Source organism: Coturnix japonica, chromosome 13 (genome assembly GCF_054131305.1).
Source record: "Coturnix japonica strain WE chromosome 13, WE-NBRP24, whole genome shotgun sequence".
Classification (NCBI taxonomy): Eukaryota; Metazoa; Chordata; class Aves; order Galliformes; family Phasianidae; genus Coturnix; species Coturnix japonica.
Genome location: NC_140675.1, coordinates 7,972,905 through 7,989,457, shown reverse-complemented (window position 1 = coordinate 7,989,457; position 16,553 = coordinate 7,972,905). Strand labels below are relative to the sequence as shown.

Genomic DNA, 16,553 nt, shown 5'->3' with positions numbered 1-16,553 from the left:
ATAAACACTTAATTAAAGTGAAATCTTTTGTTTGGACATCCAAGTAGTAATAATGTTTTTTGAAACCATAACTATTGATAATGTTTTAATAGTAAACAAGAAATTACTAAGGGCTTAGGGAAAGTACCTTCTGGTTTTTAAGTCATGCCAGGACTGAGAAGAATGAAAACAAATTGTTGTAAACTGCAAAACAGTTGCAATAAAGATTATTTTTTTTGCTATTTGTTTGTAATGTGCAAATACTGCCTTCACTTAAAAAAAAAATAAAAAATGCAAATTAAAAATTGCATTTTGCTTCCTGCCCATATCTTCTTTAGAACACCAAAGATCAAAGATATTCTTTTCATCTGATCTTTTCTAGGAAGAAAGAATTGTGGGTGTATTTTATAAACAGACAACTAAGAGCAGGAAAGAATGTACTGAGCACCTGCTATTTCATATTTAAAAGCATAAGAGGGACTTGGGCCATCTTTATCTTCCAAAATAAAATGTTTCAGAAGTTGCAAAAAGCAAAAGTCTTTAATATTTAGCTAGCAATCTGAGCTCTAAACATGATGAAAACCCACATTTCATTTGTTTCAGTGATCTTTCAGAGAAGTGATGTTAAGTCTGCTGGCAAATCCAAAGTCAGAATAAGGGTGTTTTTTATATTTATTACTGCTCTTGTTATACTGGACGAGCATAAGCAGTGTGCCTCCATCATTCTCCTCTGATATCAGTGTCCACTTACAGATTCAGGCAGGAATAACTTCTCCTAAGTGCTTTGTTTCTGTGAAATGTTGTATAGAGGAAAAACAGAACCAGCTTCAAAGGTACATCCTGCTGCTGTTGAAAATCCCACCAGGGAAGCACTGGAAATGCCACCAGTGCTGTGGGGCTGTCACAAGTCTGCTTGTGGTGACCTGTCTCTAGTATGTGCCTTTGTGATCCTTGGAGAAGGGGGAAGAAGTGGGAAGATGGATTACAAAGAGCAAAAGGGGAAGAAATAAAGGCATGTGAAGATATTTAGCTGTTCTCTTTGAGAAATGGTGAGGTTTGATAGAATCTTTGTGACTGTGATCACAATGCACCACTGAGCTTTTCTCCTGTATGTTGCTGCCAACTGCTTTGGCCCTTTGCAGAATTAATCGTTAGATAAAATTAGAGGCTGGCATCATTTTTCAGCCTATGCAACTGAAAATATGTTGCACTGGTCCTCTGTAGTTTGGCGTGCATAGGACTGGAGTAAGAGTGGGAGGCTGTTGAAACTGGGGCTGGAAGTTATTTTCAGTTTTGGAAGGTGGACTTCTTCCATGTCAATTCACTGTGCAGCTCTCCTGGAGGTGTGCAAGCAATGTGGATGTGGAGCAGGAGCTGTGTATAGCTCCATGTATGAGTGTATGTATGAGTGTAGCTCCACCAACAGCATTTGTCCTTCAGAAATGGAAGCTGAGTGTACATCACTCAGCTGAGAATCTACTGATTTCTGTCTGGCATTTGTCACAAACAGCCTCTGTTCAGTTTTGTGATGCGTACAGAGAAGGCAAAAAAAAAAAAAGCTATTAATTGAATCTTAGTCTTTTATTGCTTTACCTTTGTCTAATGTAACTATGCAGATCATCTAAGGGCTTGAAAAATGGACCTCCTGTGGAGCTGAAAATTAAAACTCTTAGCCAGAAGGAGGCCTTTCATGTCATTCATGTAAAAGCTTTTGCTTGCTGCATTTCAAAGGAAGATGCTGACTGCACGTGCGATTTAACTGAAACATGGAGAATCGTCTAGAACCTAGATCACAGCTAGGTGACTAGTGCAGAAGCAGTTCCCGTGGTATGCCAGCAGGGTGATTTGTCTGAGCACTGTTCTTGTAATTCAGTGCAGTCTGTTAAATTGCCTGGGTTCTGCTTTTAGCAGATGAGGTTCACTTGTATGGTCTACAGTACCTGCCCTGCTTGAGGGTGCTTACAAGGAGCTGGTGAGGGAAAAGTATACTACAGATTGGTTAATAAGAAAGAATTCTACTGGGAATTACTTTGTGTGTGGGGAAGTCAGTATGTATGAAGCTAAATTGATAAATACCACATGATAAATAAGTTGTTTCAGTTTGTTTTGAATACTAGTAGGATTTATTTATTTATTTTCAAATTGGGTTTCTAGTTTGGGTGATCAAGCAACAAGGAAATGGTACAGAAAATGTATTCAACGTCACTAATTTTTGTAACTGTTTCATAAATTATCAAAAAACACAAAAAAAGCTTTTGAGTAAGTTATTTGACAAAGATCAATTAATTAACTAATGCTTTAAGTAAATGTTATTTATATCGTCCTGATTCCTGTATCTCTCCTGTTCCCCCCACTTCATTTTCTTAGGTTTATTCCTTTTTATGTTTCTTTCCCACAGGTGATTGTAGCATCACTTTCAGTTTTTCTCTTTTCACCTCCTATCTCTTTCCTTTTCGCCCCGCTCCTCTCCAACTCCACCCCTGCATCTTCTGTTTCTCATTTTTTTTCTTCCACTTCTTGGTTCTGTCTGTGTACTGAACTTCTCTTCACAAATTCATCTTTTCTGTGTGTGTGCGTCTCTCTCTCTTCCTTACATGACCATCACCCACCAAACCAGAGCATCTGTGCTCAGTCTTGTAAGCACCTGAATGTTTCCAACCTACAGATTTACTATATTGGCATAGATATGAGGCAGGGGAGGAAAAACTCCACAAAGCTTACATTAAAATAGCCTCTGCTCTGACCTTGCAACTTGTTTTGTTCCTACTCTGCAGGCTCCCTGAAAGCACACTGCCTGCTTCTTGCTTTTCTCTACTGAAACACTATGGGTGCACCTCCTCATTACCTGGGTCCAGGTCTGATCCCACAGCCTGGGCTGCTGCAGCTGTACCAGCTGCTGTGCCACCCCACGGGCTCAGGAGGGGAGAGAAACCTTGTGCCCAAAAGTCATCCTTCAAAACAGATATTATTTATATTTTTCTGTGTGGTTCCTGTAGAAATAGATAAATAAATATAGAGATATTTAGCTTACTGGTGTAAAAACTATTGGCTTCAGATTCATGAATGCAAAGTAAGTAGATCTTGCTCCCAGGTTACTATTTCAAAGGGATATATGTTAAGAGTCTGATCACTTTGTTCAGAGATCTCAGCTTTTTTTCCCTGAGCATCTATTTGATGAATCTGAGGTTGTAGCACTTCTCCACAACAAGGTCTTGTGTCACTTTCTCTGTTCAGCCCCACTTTGAATAGGTTGTAAAGGATTTCTCATGCCAGCTTTCTTAAGTCATATCTTTATAACTTTCCACTCAAAAAACCTGTAAGATAATTTCTCTGTGCAGGCAGTGCCTTTGATGCAGCACGCAAGCTGATTTTTATGACAGTCATATTTTTCATTTTTTCATGCAAGACTCACAATAAAAACCTAAGCTGCTTCGTGCCATTGAAGCAGTTCCATAGAGCTTCTACTGAAAACACATCGTATCTCATGCTAGGTAGATAATTTCACTTGTCTGAGTAAGTTATGTAACCAAAAATTAAAATCTATAGAATTTTTAATTTTTAGAATTAAAATCTATAAAACAGGTCTATGATATATAACAAAGAATGCTAGTATGAATTAGCAAACAATTTTATCAGATAAGTAATTCTGATACTTAAATGGTACATTAGCTAAAATGTAGAAGCTTGCATTTAGCAAAACGCTCTGATGCCATAGCAACAGGCAGCAGCATACTACAAGGAGTTGCCCACATTCCCTCTCCTCCACACCTACCCATCTATATCCATGGTGCAGCTGAATTGACAAAAACATACCCCCTCGTTTTAGTTGGAAGAAGGTCAATTTCTAGATGACTTAAAAGAAAACCATAAGTAAATTCATGTGATAGGCAGATAGGCACGCTGCTTCCTTATGTACTATTAGTGGAGGATGTCACGGTTTGAACGAAAAATCCACCTGCGTCCGTGACAGGGGGCCGTGGGCCCCAGAGGGGCCCTAGGCCGGAAGGAAAAAGTTAATTAGGAAAAGAAAACAGCAGCAATGATCTAAGGAGGCACACTTATTTACTAAATACTATATCGAAATACAGGATAACACAATATAATACAATATAATTGAAAATTGAGCTAACGAATCAAGCAAAATAGGAGAGAGAACGAGTCCCGTAACCGAGAGGCCTACTGTGAATCTAGGCGAACGGCTGAAGGCTCCCACACACTCCCCTGAACACCAGAACTCGAAAGATGTCAGTCTGTTCTGCGACCAAGTTAATATAGAGTCCAGGTCCCGTGACCTATCGTGTTGTTCTCTGGGAGATGTAGTCTTCTTCTGTAAGTTGCAGATTCAGTAAAATTATTCACGCTTTCTATGATGTTATGATGTGGAATACTGATAGCAAAATTACAAAATTATTAAACCATGACATTCCACCCCTTATTCTACATCATTACATTATGTTTATACATACATACACACTTATACATATAGTTGTGAATAATTAGCAACCCAGCAACCTTATTTTCTCAATAATCTATATTTATTCCATACAAATCCCTAAGTTGAGAACAAAACTCTATAACCTAACCTACCATTTTATTAATTTTGAGAAAATGGCAAAACTGCCAGAAAAAGGAAAACATGTCAGTGGTAGAGGAGAAAGGCAGCGCTAGTAGGGCGTCCCCCACATCAAGGTGCACTCATCCTTTCCCAGCCACCACAGCAGATTTCCTTTTGACTTATACTTCTTTCCATGTGTTCTCTACACATGCATGGCCAGTGCACGATATAGAGTCCAGATGGAAAACTTGCTTACAGAATGCCTAATTAAGGTATATGGAAAAAAAAATGTTTCCTTAACATTAATCCACTCTATCTTAAGTCTGATATCTAATTGAAAATTCGTCAAATATTTTCTGAGACTCTACCTATATATCTACAGGAAAATCATTGGCTGCACTCCCCCAACATCAAATTCCCTTGTGGTACACATTGAACATTCCCATTTTTGTCCATCACCCACCATGTGCACCCAGGTCCCTGGGCAAAGACAGTACCCCGGAGAGGTTTGCCCTTTCCAGACGCTGGAAGGACCCAAACTGTCTTTCCCAACACGCTCTTTATGTGTACTACAGAAACCTTATCTCCCTCCACGGTACGTAGGGAGCTGGATTGGTTAGGACCATTACGATTACTAGATCCTCGAGTGTTGACTAACCAGGTGGCTTCTGCTAAATGGTTCTCCCAGTTTTTATATGTTCCGCCACCCATTGCTTTCAACATAGTTTTCAACAACCCATTGAATCGTTCAATCTTACCAGAAGCTGGTGCATGATAGGGAATATGGTAAATCCACTCAATGCCATGATTTTTAGCCCAAGTGGTTACAAGGGAATTTTTAAAATGGGTCCCATTATCTGATTCAATTCTTTCCGGAGTGCCATGCCGCCACAGGATTTGCTTTTCCAACCCTAATATGGTGTTTCGGGCGGTAGCATGGGGTACTGCGTGTGTTTCGAGCCACCCAGTGGTTGCCTCCACCATGGTGAGTACATAACGCTTACCATTGCGAGATCGTGGCAAGGTGATATAATCAACCTGCCATGCCTCTCCATATTTATACTTTTCCCATCGCCCTTCCCCCCAAAAAGGTTTCATCCTCTTGGCTTGTTTAATTATGGCGCATGTTTCACAATCATGAATAACCTGAGCAATAGCGTCCATAGTTAAATCCACCCCTCGGTCTCTGGCCCACTTATATGTTGCATCCCTTCCTTGATGACCTGAAGTCTCGTGGGCCCACCGAGCTAGGAATAATTCACCCTTGTTCTGCCAGTCCAAGTCTATTTGAGCCACCTCAATTTTGGCAGCTCGATCAACCTGATGGTTATTTTTACGTTCTTCAGTAGCCTTACTTTTAGGTACATGAGCATCTACATGGCGCACCTTTACAACAATGTTCCTTATTCGGGCAGCAATGTTTTTCCACAGTTCAGCAGCCCAAACAGGTTTACCCTTTCGTTGCCAATTATCATTTTCCCACTGTTGCAACCACCCCCATAAGACATTTGCCACCATCCATGAATCAGTATCAAGATGAAGCATTGGCCACCTCTCCCGTTCAGCCACATCTAAAGCTAGCTGAACAGCCTTTACCTCTGCAAATTGACTTGATTCTCCTTTACCTTCAGTGGCCTCTGCAACTTGTCGTGTGGGGCTCCATACAGCAGCTTTCCATCTGCGATACTTCCCTACAATACGACATGATCCGTCTGTGAATAGGGCAAATTTCTTTTCATTTTCTGGTAGCTCATTGTATGGTGGTGCCTCTTTAGCACATGATACCTCTTCTGTAGGTGGTGTTTCAATTTTTTTACTCTCAGGCCAGTCCATGATCACTTCTAGAATTCCAGGACGGCTGAGTTTTCCCATTCGAGCTCGTTGAGTAATTAATGAAATCCACTTACTCCAAGTGGCATCAGTAGCATGATGGGTGGAGGGAACCTGTCCTTTAAACATCCAGTTTATTACTGGCAAGCGAGGTGCTAGAAGAAGCTGAACCTCTGTCCCAACTACTTCAGAAGCAGCCCGAACCCCCTCATACACGGCTAAGATCTCCTTCTCAGTCGGAGTGTAGCACTCCTCAGACCCTTTATATGCTCGACTCCAGAATCCTAGGGGTCGGCCTCGGGTCTCTCCTGAGGCTCTTTGCCACAAACTCCAGGTGGGACCTTTCTCTCCAGCAGCAGTGTAGAGGATGTTCTTCACATCCTGTCCCGTCCGTACTGGCCCCAAGGCCACGGCACGGGCTATTTCTTGTTTTATCTGCTCAAAAGCCTGCTGCTGCTCAGGACCGCATGAGAAATTATTCTTCTTCCGTGTTACCTGATAGAGGGGGCTCACTATGTGGCTGTAGTTTGGGACATGCATTCTCCAAAAGCCCACTACTCCCAGAAAAGATTGGGTCTCTATTTTGTTGGTGGGCGGAGACATAGCAGTGATTTTGTCAATCACATCTGCTGGGATGTGACGACGTCCATCTTGCCATTTTATACCTAAGAACTGGATTTCCTAAGCAGGTCCCTTCACCTTGCTGCGCTTAATGGCAAAACCAGCTTGCAAAAGAATTTGGATTATCTGTTTCCCTTTCTTGAAAACCTCTGCTGCTGTATGGCCCCACACTACAATATCATCAATATACTGCAAGTGTTCAGGAGCATTACCCTGTTCCAAGACAGCTTGGATCAATCCATGGCAAATTGTTGGGCTGTGCTTCCACCCTTGAGGTAAACGGTTCCAGGTATACTGAATACCTCTCCAGGTAAAAGCAAACTGTGGCCTACATTTTGCAGCCAATGGGATGGAAAAGAAGGCATTAGCAATGTCAATGGTGGCATACCACCTAGCTTCTTTTGACTCCAATTCATACTGGAGTTCTAGCATGTCTGGCACAGCAGCACTTAATGGAGGTGTGACTTCATTCAGGCCACTGTAATCTACCGTCAGCCTCCATTCCCCAGTGGTTTTACGCACTGGCCATATGGGGCTGTTAAAAGGTGAGTGAGTTTTGCTAATCACTCCCTGATTCTCTAATTGGCGAATTAGCTTGTGAATGGGAAGCAATGAGTCCCTATTGGTGCGGTACTGCCTTCTGTGAACCACTCTGGTGGCAATTGGTACCTTTGGTCTTTTACCTGGAGCAACCCCACAGCAGAAGGATCATCTGACAGTCCAGGTAAAGTTGACAGCTGCTTAACACCGTTTGTGTTAACAGCAGCTATCCCAAAGGCCCATCAATACCCCTTGGGATCCTTAAAATATCCCATCCTAAGGTAATCGATTCCCAGTATACATGGAGCCTCTGGACCAGTCACAATAGGGTGTCTTTGCCAGTTTTTACCAGTGAGGCTTATTTCGGCCTCCAACATAGTCAATTCTTGGGAACCCCCAGTCACTCCATGTATATATATTGGTTGTGTCCTTTGGTGACTTGAGGGCATTAGGGTGCATTGTGCACCAGTGTCCACCAAGGCTTTATATTTCTGTGGTTGAGATGTGCCAGGCCACTTAATCCACACAGTCCAATATACTCTATTGTCCCTTTCCCCCCCCCCTGGCTGGGGGCAGGGCCCCTCTATTGTTTTCCTCAGTGGCTTGCAGCAACTGGAACTCTCCCCTTCTTGGAAGAGTTCACCTTGGTGGTTGTTTCACCTTGTAATTCCTTCACTCGTGCCTGAATTGCAGAAGTGGATGAATTACCCCACTTTTTCATGTCCTCCCCATGACTACAGAGGAAAAACAAAAAGTCAAGACGTGTAGTCTTATCGTTGTCATTTGCTTGAATACGAGGACGTCTCTTTTTTATGGTTGAGATTTTCGATGATACAGGTCGAGAGGAACTCATGTTGTTTAGCTTTCTCAGTAGGCGATCTACTAGAGACCCTGGTCTCTATCATCTTGTACCACCGTGGATTCATCTACATCAGGCACATTAGCCAATTTGTCAATAATATCACTTTGTGTTCCCTCCATTTTGTTTAATCTTTCCACAATTTTGACAATGGCTGAAGTATACAGATTAACTTCTGTGGCGCTTATAAATAATTCAAGTTCCTGAAGTCTGCCAATTAGTTCATTCACAAAGGGTTTCCTGTCCCCTTTGCCATACACTAATGCAAGTGCACTGGCATGCTTTTCTGGAGCTGCTTTTGTAAAGTCACGCCACATTTGTCGTGGAACGTGGACCGCTTCAGGATCATGTAATTGGTTTGGATCGTTACGATTGAACTGGGGGCTGTATAGCATTTCCACCAGAGCATTTTCTCTCAAAAATTGGATACCTTTCTCTATATCTGTCCATTTCTTTCTCTCAGGCTCCAAGTCCCGTTTAAAGGGGAATCTATCTCTTACCGCTATCAACATCTGCTTCCAGAGGGTGTAGGACTGATTTTGGCATGTGCCAATACCTCTGTCCACACGTGAGTCCTTGGAAATGATATCCAGTTGGCGAGCTTCACTGCCATCGAGCCACGCACTATTGGCACCATTGTCCCAGCAGTGAAGTAACCAAGTGACCATATTTTCTTTTGGCTGACGTGTGAAATCCTTTCTTAGATCTCGAATTTCACTCAGTTTAAAAGATCGATCAGTAATGGTCGTTATACTTTGCTCACCTTATGGTCGTTATACTTTGCTCACCTTTTGTCCCGGGTGTTGATGGTGGCAACTGTGTTGATGAGGCTGCCCCATCTATAAGTTTGGACTCGAGAAATTCTCGTAAAGAAAATCTGGCTTTTGGCTCCTCTTCTGACTCTGACCCTCACCCTGACGCTTGTGTTATTTCCTCCAGGTAACCCTCCTTCTTTTTCCTCTCTCCAAACTTCCTCTGCTCCTCTAACTTCTTCTGCTCCTCTAACATCTTCTTGTACCCCTCTAACATCCTCTGCTCCTCCAACTTCCTCTGGTCTTCTGACTCCCCCTGCTCTCCTGAGTCCCCCTGCTCTCCTGAGTCCCCCTGCTCTCCTGAGTCCTGCTCTACTAACTCCCTCCGCTCTTCCAACTCCTTCTGCATTTTCTCTGAGTTGAAACTCGTTTTGTCTTTCGCCCTCTTACAGGGGCAACCAACATTGTATCTGGTGTCCCTGATAGTTGGTCCAATTGGACTACATGTGCCCCCGGTGGCTGGTCAAATTGGACTACATGTGCCCCCAGTGGCTGGTCAAATTGGACTACATGTGCCCCTGGTAGTTGGTTACATACATTCAACTCACCCTGGAGGGCACATAGCTGGTCTCGGAGAGTGTTCCGCTCAAACTGGACGGCACCAAGCTCAGTCTGGAGGCTGTTGTAGTTGGACTGGAGAGTGTTGTACCCGAACCGGAGGACGTTATGCTCGGCCTGGAGGGCAGTGTGCTCAGTCTGGAGAGTGTCGTGGTCGGTCCGGAGGGCATTGTGCTCAGTCTGGAGAGTGTCGTGGTCGGTCCGGAGGGCATTGTGCTCAGTCTGGAGAGTGTTGAGCTCGGTCCGGAGGGCATTGTGCTCAGTCTGAAGAGCGTTATGCTCAGACCGGAGGGCATTATGCTCGGACTGAAGAGTGTTGTGCTCGGTCTGGAGGGTGTCACAATTGGGTTGAAGTGCATCATGCTTAGGCTGGAGGGTGCCGCGCTCAGACTGGAGGGCGTCATACTTGGCCTGAAGAGTGTTGTACCCGGACTGGAGAGCATTGTGCTCAGTCTGGAGAGTGTTGTGCTCGGTCCGGAGGGCATTGCGCTCAGTCTGGAGAGTGTTGTACTCAGACCGGAGGGCATTGTGCTCAGTCTGGAGGGCATTGTGCTTGGTCCGGAGGGCATTGTGCTCAGTCTGGAGAGTGTTGTGCTCGGTCCGGAGGGCATTGCAGTTGGGTTGGAAGGCATCGTGCTTGGCCTGGAGGGTGCCGCACTCAGACTGGAGGGCGTCATACTTGGACTGGAGAGTGTTGTGCTCGGTCTGGAGGGCATTGTGCTCGGTCCGGAGGGCATTGCGCTCAGTCTGGAGAGTGTTGTACTCGGACCGGAGGGCATTGTGCTCAGTCTGGAGGGCATTGTGCTCAGTCTGGAGAGTGTTGTACTCAGACCGGAGGGTGTTGTGCTCGGACCGTAGGGCGTTATGTTCGGACTGAAGAGTGTTGTGCTCAGACTGGAGGGTGTCGCACTTGGGTTGGAAGGCATCGTGCTTGGGCTGGAGAGTGCCGCGCTCAGACTGGACAGCGTCGTACTTGGACTGGAGAATATTGTAGCTGGACCGGAGAGCGTTGTTCTCTGACCGGAGGATGTTACACTCAGACCGAAGGGCGCTGTGCTCTGACCGGAGGGCGTTATGCTCGGACTGGAGAGTGTCGAGTTTGGATTGGATACTCTCATTCTCTGCCCTGAGACTCTCTCTCTCAACCTCAAAATCTTCCCTCTCAGGAATGGTATTGAATAAGGCCCGATAAACATTAGCTAGGCCCCAAGTCATTTGTGCCTCCTTAGATCTGCCTGAGCCACAACATTCCTGTCTCAAATATGCAGTCAAACTCTCAGGATTCTTTAAGTGTTCAGGAGTAAAGCTCCATGACACTAAAGATGTCTGTTTTCTAAAAGTCTCTCCAAAGTCTCTCCACACTCCCTGCCACTCAGTATTCTCTGATTCTAGGGAAGACTTCCTCCTGATGTAACAAATGTAATAAATCCAAGAACCAATAAATAAAAAAGCCAACATTAAGTTCAGGGAGATTGACACAACTGACAGTGTGGTCCACTGGGACAACTGTTCATTCGAAGACTGCTTAAAGGATGCAAAGAAAAAAGGAGGAGTACACTCAAAAACCACCTTTCCTGAACTAATAGTTGCATTAGTTGCATTAGTTGCTCCCTCTGGAGCTGCATGCAGATACCAAGTAAGCGTTGCTAACCATGCTTTCAAATCATTATACATGTTTACAATTCCATAGGAAAAAGTGGCTAGCTTAAACATGCTCCAATATGTTTGGAGCATCACAAAAGAGGAACTAATGAAATGCAGTCCCTGGTAGAACGAACTTACTAGAGGGAACATTTTTTTTCTTTTTTTTTCTTTTTTCTTCAATAGAGAGAAAAAAAAGTAAAAGAAAACAAAGCTCAGCAGTGTTTATAAAATATACCGGAGTATTGGCAGTCCGCCTGGACTTTCAAGGTCAAGCTCGCAGGTGCAGAATCACAAACCTAAGATAGCTCCTTAACAAGGAAAAAAAGAAACTTGTAGCTCTGTTAAAAGCTAAAAGAGCAACAGAAGAAAACACAGAAAAACAGCAACTCGAGTTGCCCGCATTCTCCACCAAAATCTGTCACGGTTTGAACGAAAAATCCACCTGCGTCCGTGACAGGGGGCCGTGGGCCCCAGAGGGGCCCTAGGCCGGAAGGAAAAAGTTAATTAGGAAAAGAAAACAGCGGCAATGATCTAAGGAGGCACACTTATTTACTAAATACTATATCGAAATACAGGATAACACAATATAATACAATATAATTGAAAATTGAGCTAACGAATCAAGCAAAATAGGAGAGAGAATGAGTCCCGTAACCGAGAGGCCTACTGTGAATCTAGGCGAACGGCTGAAGGCTCCCACACACTCCCCTGAACACCAGAACTCGAAAGACGTCAGTCTGTTCTGCGACCAAGTTAATATAGAGTCCAGGTCCCGTGACCTATCGTGTTGTTCTCTGGGAGATGTAGTCTTCTTCTGTAAGTTGCAGATTCAGTAAAATTATTCATGCTTTCTATGATGTTATGATGTGGAATACTGATAGCAAAATTACAAAATTATTAAACCATGACAGAGGATAAACCTAGTATCGACTCAAGTTGTTTCAGATCAGACAGACATTATACAAAAATGTATTCCCATAATACAATTTGAAATTATTTGCTGTATTGTTTTTTTTTTCAGATTCAACTACAGATGTAGTAGTTGAATACAGATGATGTAGCCAATGACTTTTTGATGATTGAAATACTGAAAAAAAAACCCAAAAAAACTAAATGTTTTAAACAGTATACAAATTAGACATGCTCAGAAGAGTAAAAAATGGGTAAAAAAGATAGATTCAGTTGTCCAATCTGAAATATGTGGGTTGCAAATGAATATGTTTAGACAGCTACAAAAACCACAGTGTACTGATTTGTACTTCAATTCAGAGTTAGTAGGTAGGTTTAGGGAATAGGGTAACATTTTATGTTTATTGCTAGTAGCAGCCAGACTTATGTATCACACTTTTGTGTTGCTTGGTGGTGTTGTATGAAAGAAAGAAGTATTCAAGAAAACTGGAGCAAAATAAATTTTGTTGTATCCTTCATCTGCACTGACTACAAGTTGAATTTATTTATTTTTTTTCCCAAATAGTTCTTGGGAACTATCTGACAGGATCAAGTTACAATTTCGTTGTATTCTTGCTGTTTGCACTTGCTGATTTTCATTCTATTCAGTGGCTTCATCTCTTAACTCCAGAAAATGTGTTACAAAAGCATTTAACTCAATAATGTAAGCCTGCTGAAAGGGTAAAATGTAAAATTTGTTGTGTATGTTTTGTCAACTAAAGGAGCAATTATTGGAGTCTTAAAAGAATTGAGTGAAATGTAATGTTATACATTTCTGCTGTGTTGTAATCTTGCAATTTCTAACAGTATTCTCTGAGTTCTTCACATAGTTGTCCTCTAATTAGTCTGCAATTACCACTGCATAATTAGATTAATACACTTTCATTTACTGCAGCTAACCATCTGAAGAAAATTTTGCACTTCTGCCTTTTTATTTGTCCTATACAAATAAATACAGAATTCTGTAGTTTCTTTAATGTGGCTTTAACTTACATAGGTGAAGAAAAAACAATATTTAGTTATTTATGGTTTTTAATTCTTGGAATGTTTTTAGGTGATGAGTACCAGTGGAAAGGACCTTTCTACTTCATCCAAGGAGCAGATCCTCAGTTTGGACTAATAAAAGCTTGGGCAGTTGGCAATACAGGAAGTGGAGATGATGAATGGGGAGAAGAAATCAAATTAACAGAGCAAGCAGTGCAGGCCATTAACAAACTAAACCCTAAACCCAAGTTCTTTGTGTTGTGTGGAGATCTTATCCATGGAATGCCAGGTAAGGCAATTAAAAGTGTGGAGTGGGATCATAAATCCATTTTCTTTATACTTCAGATTGGCAACAAGGCAATATGCTTTCATAGCATTTGGTATCCTACTATTATTCTTGAGATATATTCTTATTTGTTCATCTTATTTAATATGTCACTTATTTCAGAGGTGTGTTTCTGCTAGCTGTTTGTTTGTTAGGGTCTTTCTTCTAAACATATTGCTTTGATAAGCTAAACAATGATTGAAACCATTGGGAAAAACAACTAAGTAAAAAGAAATGTAGCTATAGCTTTTTGAGTATCCAAGGTGAGTGAAGCTCTTTCTAAAGCATAGTAAGTTCAACTGCTTTGGTATTTAAATTCTTAAAATGCTGAAAGTCAGTAAATTCAAGCTGTAGCATTCTGTCATCTTGCTGTAGGAAACAGAGATTGGTGTCTTTAGACATGAGAGATCAGATTTCTTAGTCCTGATAACAAACAGAGCTGCAGACAGCCTCAGTATGCAGTTGTCAGTACAATGATCCAACAAAAGAGTTTGCAAAAATGGGAGTCCTTCATACTTTACTTGGGATGGTGCTTCCTGGCATTTAATTGCACAGCAAGGTTTGAGTGTATTAGACATCTTTCACACAACTGAATCAACAATACTTATTCTATTTCATTACTGGTTTTGTGCAAATGATTTGTTGTGTCTTATACTAGTAAACACATAAACACAACTTTGCAGTCACCCCTTTTTCATTCTGTCCAAACCGATAAGAGCTGGAGATAGAAGTGAATTGTTCAATTTCGCAGAGATATCCGGGGATTAGCATTCTGTCGTTATTTGCCCAAAGGGCAGAGAGATATATAATGTTCACCCTCAAGGGTGACAGAAATGCCAAGTCAGAAAAAAATATTTAAGGGAAGTAAGTCTGAATCTGTGTGTTTAAAATAATTTGAAACGGTAGTTTAAATTGTGTGGATGGCTATTTTGGAAGTGAAATAATAGGCTTTTTAGAGAATTTTCTCATATTTCTTTTCTGTCAGTTTCTGGAATAGAAATTCTTTCTCAACACAAAAAAAGGTTAAACAAAAAATCTGAGAAAATATATTTCAAACTGAGACAGCCCACACTACATTTTAACAACTTCTTATTGAGGTACATTCTGACAGTTTTTTTGGTGTGGCTTATTAATAGCTGTTTGTTTATAAGATGTTGCAAGATACTAGCACTAAGAAGCCAAGCTGTTGGCTTTGTAAGAACTTATTTGTTGTGCATTTTTTATTTTTTGCTTTTTTTATTAATCAAATGGAAATCCTCTGATGGTAAAAATGAATCCTTTTCAAGTTCTTCACAGTGTTGGTTTCTGAAATACTTGGAAATACTGCAGCTTTTTTTCTCTACTTTTCTGCAACATCACATGCTAAACTCTAGGAATCGAGGTGACTTCCTACTCAGGGAAGAAGAATGATTTCCTAAACTTATTCTCTTATGGGTATGTTTGAAAATGTAGTGAGCATCGGTTATAGCTCAGATTTAAAAAAAAAAAAAAAAAAAAAAAAAAAAAAAAAAAAGCCAAAAGCTCTCATATTCCATTTTCAAACAGCACTAATCTCTTTCCTCTAATTCTGGTACTAATACTGTGCTTGAGATGTCATATTTCTCAAACACATTACCTCAAATACAATTTCACTGCTCTAGCCAGCAATGTTTGAGCCTCCATGCTGCATGTTTGTAGTTGAATGGTACTTCAGTCAATCTGTGCTATTTCACAGAGGAGTCTCTAAAATATAATTCCCTTATTGTGTCAGTTCAATAAAAGGAAGGATTTTTTTTTTCCAAGTAGGAAAAATTTAAAATTACATAATACTTTTGCTTAATTTTAGCAACTGTGAATTTTGCTTATACGCATATGTAAGAGTGGCTAGCCTTGTAAAGGTGTTAACCAAGATGGTGGTAAATAGTCAAAGGTTATTAGCAAAAGAAAACTCACCAACGTCAATGCCTTGACTAGAAAGCTGAGGCAGTCTCCACTGGGGAGCAATCTCCAAGAGGTGCTGCCTCAGTGGTGGTCGGCCCTTAAATGAGGTCTCAGAGGACGTAGAGTCAAAGTCCACCCCTTCCGGCAGCACAGCTAGATTACTCTCACCTGTGCTCCCGCAGCTGACCCAACACTTGCCTCAGTTGATTAATCAGTGGCTCAAGCTGTGATTTCCCATACAGCGTCTTACTCAATATCTCAAATTACCATTTAAATCACTTGTGTATATCAGCTATATTAAAATTACATTAAAATCGGGGTTAATGGCAGTGTATCATACTTACTTGCAGCATACTTTATTAAAGAAAGGTACAGTCAGCTGAGGTTCAGTTATATTTTATGATCTGTTGGCTGATGTCTGTCAGGTTCTTTGGATTTTATTGCTTTGTAACCACTGCATGTAAATAAATAAATAGGGCACAAAACCCCAAACATTCCTTTTCTAATATGTTTTATCATGGAGAATTCAGTATGTTTATAACGACTGCTTTAAAGCATGTGCTGTAGCTTTCCATCTGAAGCAAGTTTGAAGCTTTTGCAAAGGAACTCCAAGAAATCTCAGAATGCCAGCAGCTAGAAGTGATGAACAGAATCCTGATCAGCTGGGAAGCAATCAAGCACAACACTTGGAATCCATTACAGATGTCATTAGAGCAATGAAGTAATCAGTGCCAGTATCTTGGTATTTAGCTGCTGATTAAAAGTAGTTTGTATTCTGAATATTATTTTCAGAAGTTTTTCTTGACTACATAATCTTGATTACATAATCAAAAATAGGATATCTATTCCTGGTAATGCTAATATTCTGGTACGTAATTGAGAATTTTAAGCAATACCTTAAACTGCAACTTTGTTACTGAAAATGGTTTCTCTGAACATGAACATGTTATATTATATATATATATATATATATATATA

The 16,553-nt window shown here is 41.3% G+C and overlaps 1 protein-coding gene across 7 annotated transcripts in view; it reads left to right on the top strand.

The window, feature by feature from the left end:
• CPPED1 (calcineurin like phosphoesterase domain containing 1) overlaps positions 1-16,553 on the top strand; it is a 62,893-nt gene that overhangs the window by 3,761 nt on the left and 42,579 nt on the right. For 6 of the 7 annotated variants that reach the window (XM_015876444.3, XM_015876443.3, XM_085513749.1 and 3 more), the window contains one exon: positions 13,401-13,619. The exons of the other annotated variant lie outside the window; for it this stretch is intronic. In XM_015876444.3, the coding sequence (XP_015731930.1) occupies positions 13,401-13,619 (219 nt within the window). The remainder of the gene's footprint in view (positions 1-13,400; positions 13,620-16,553) is intronic. 7 annotated transcript variants of the gene reach the window in all.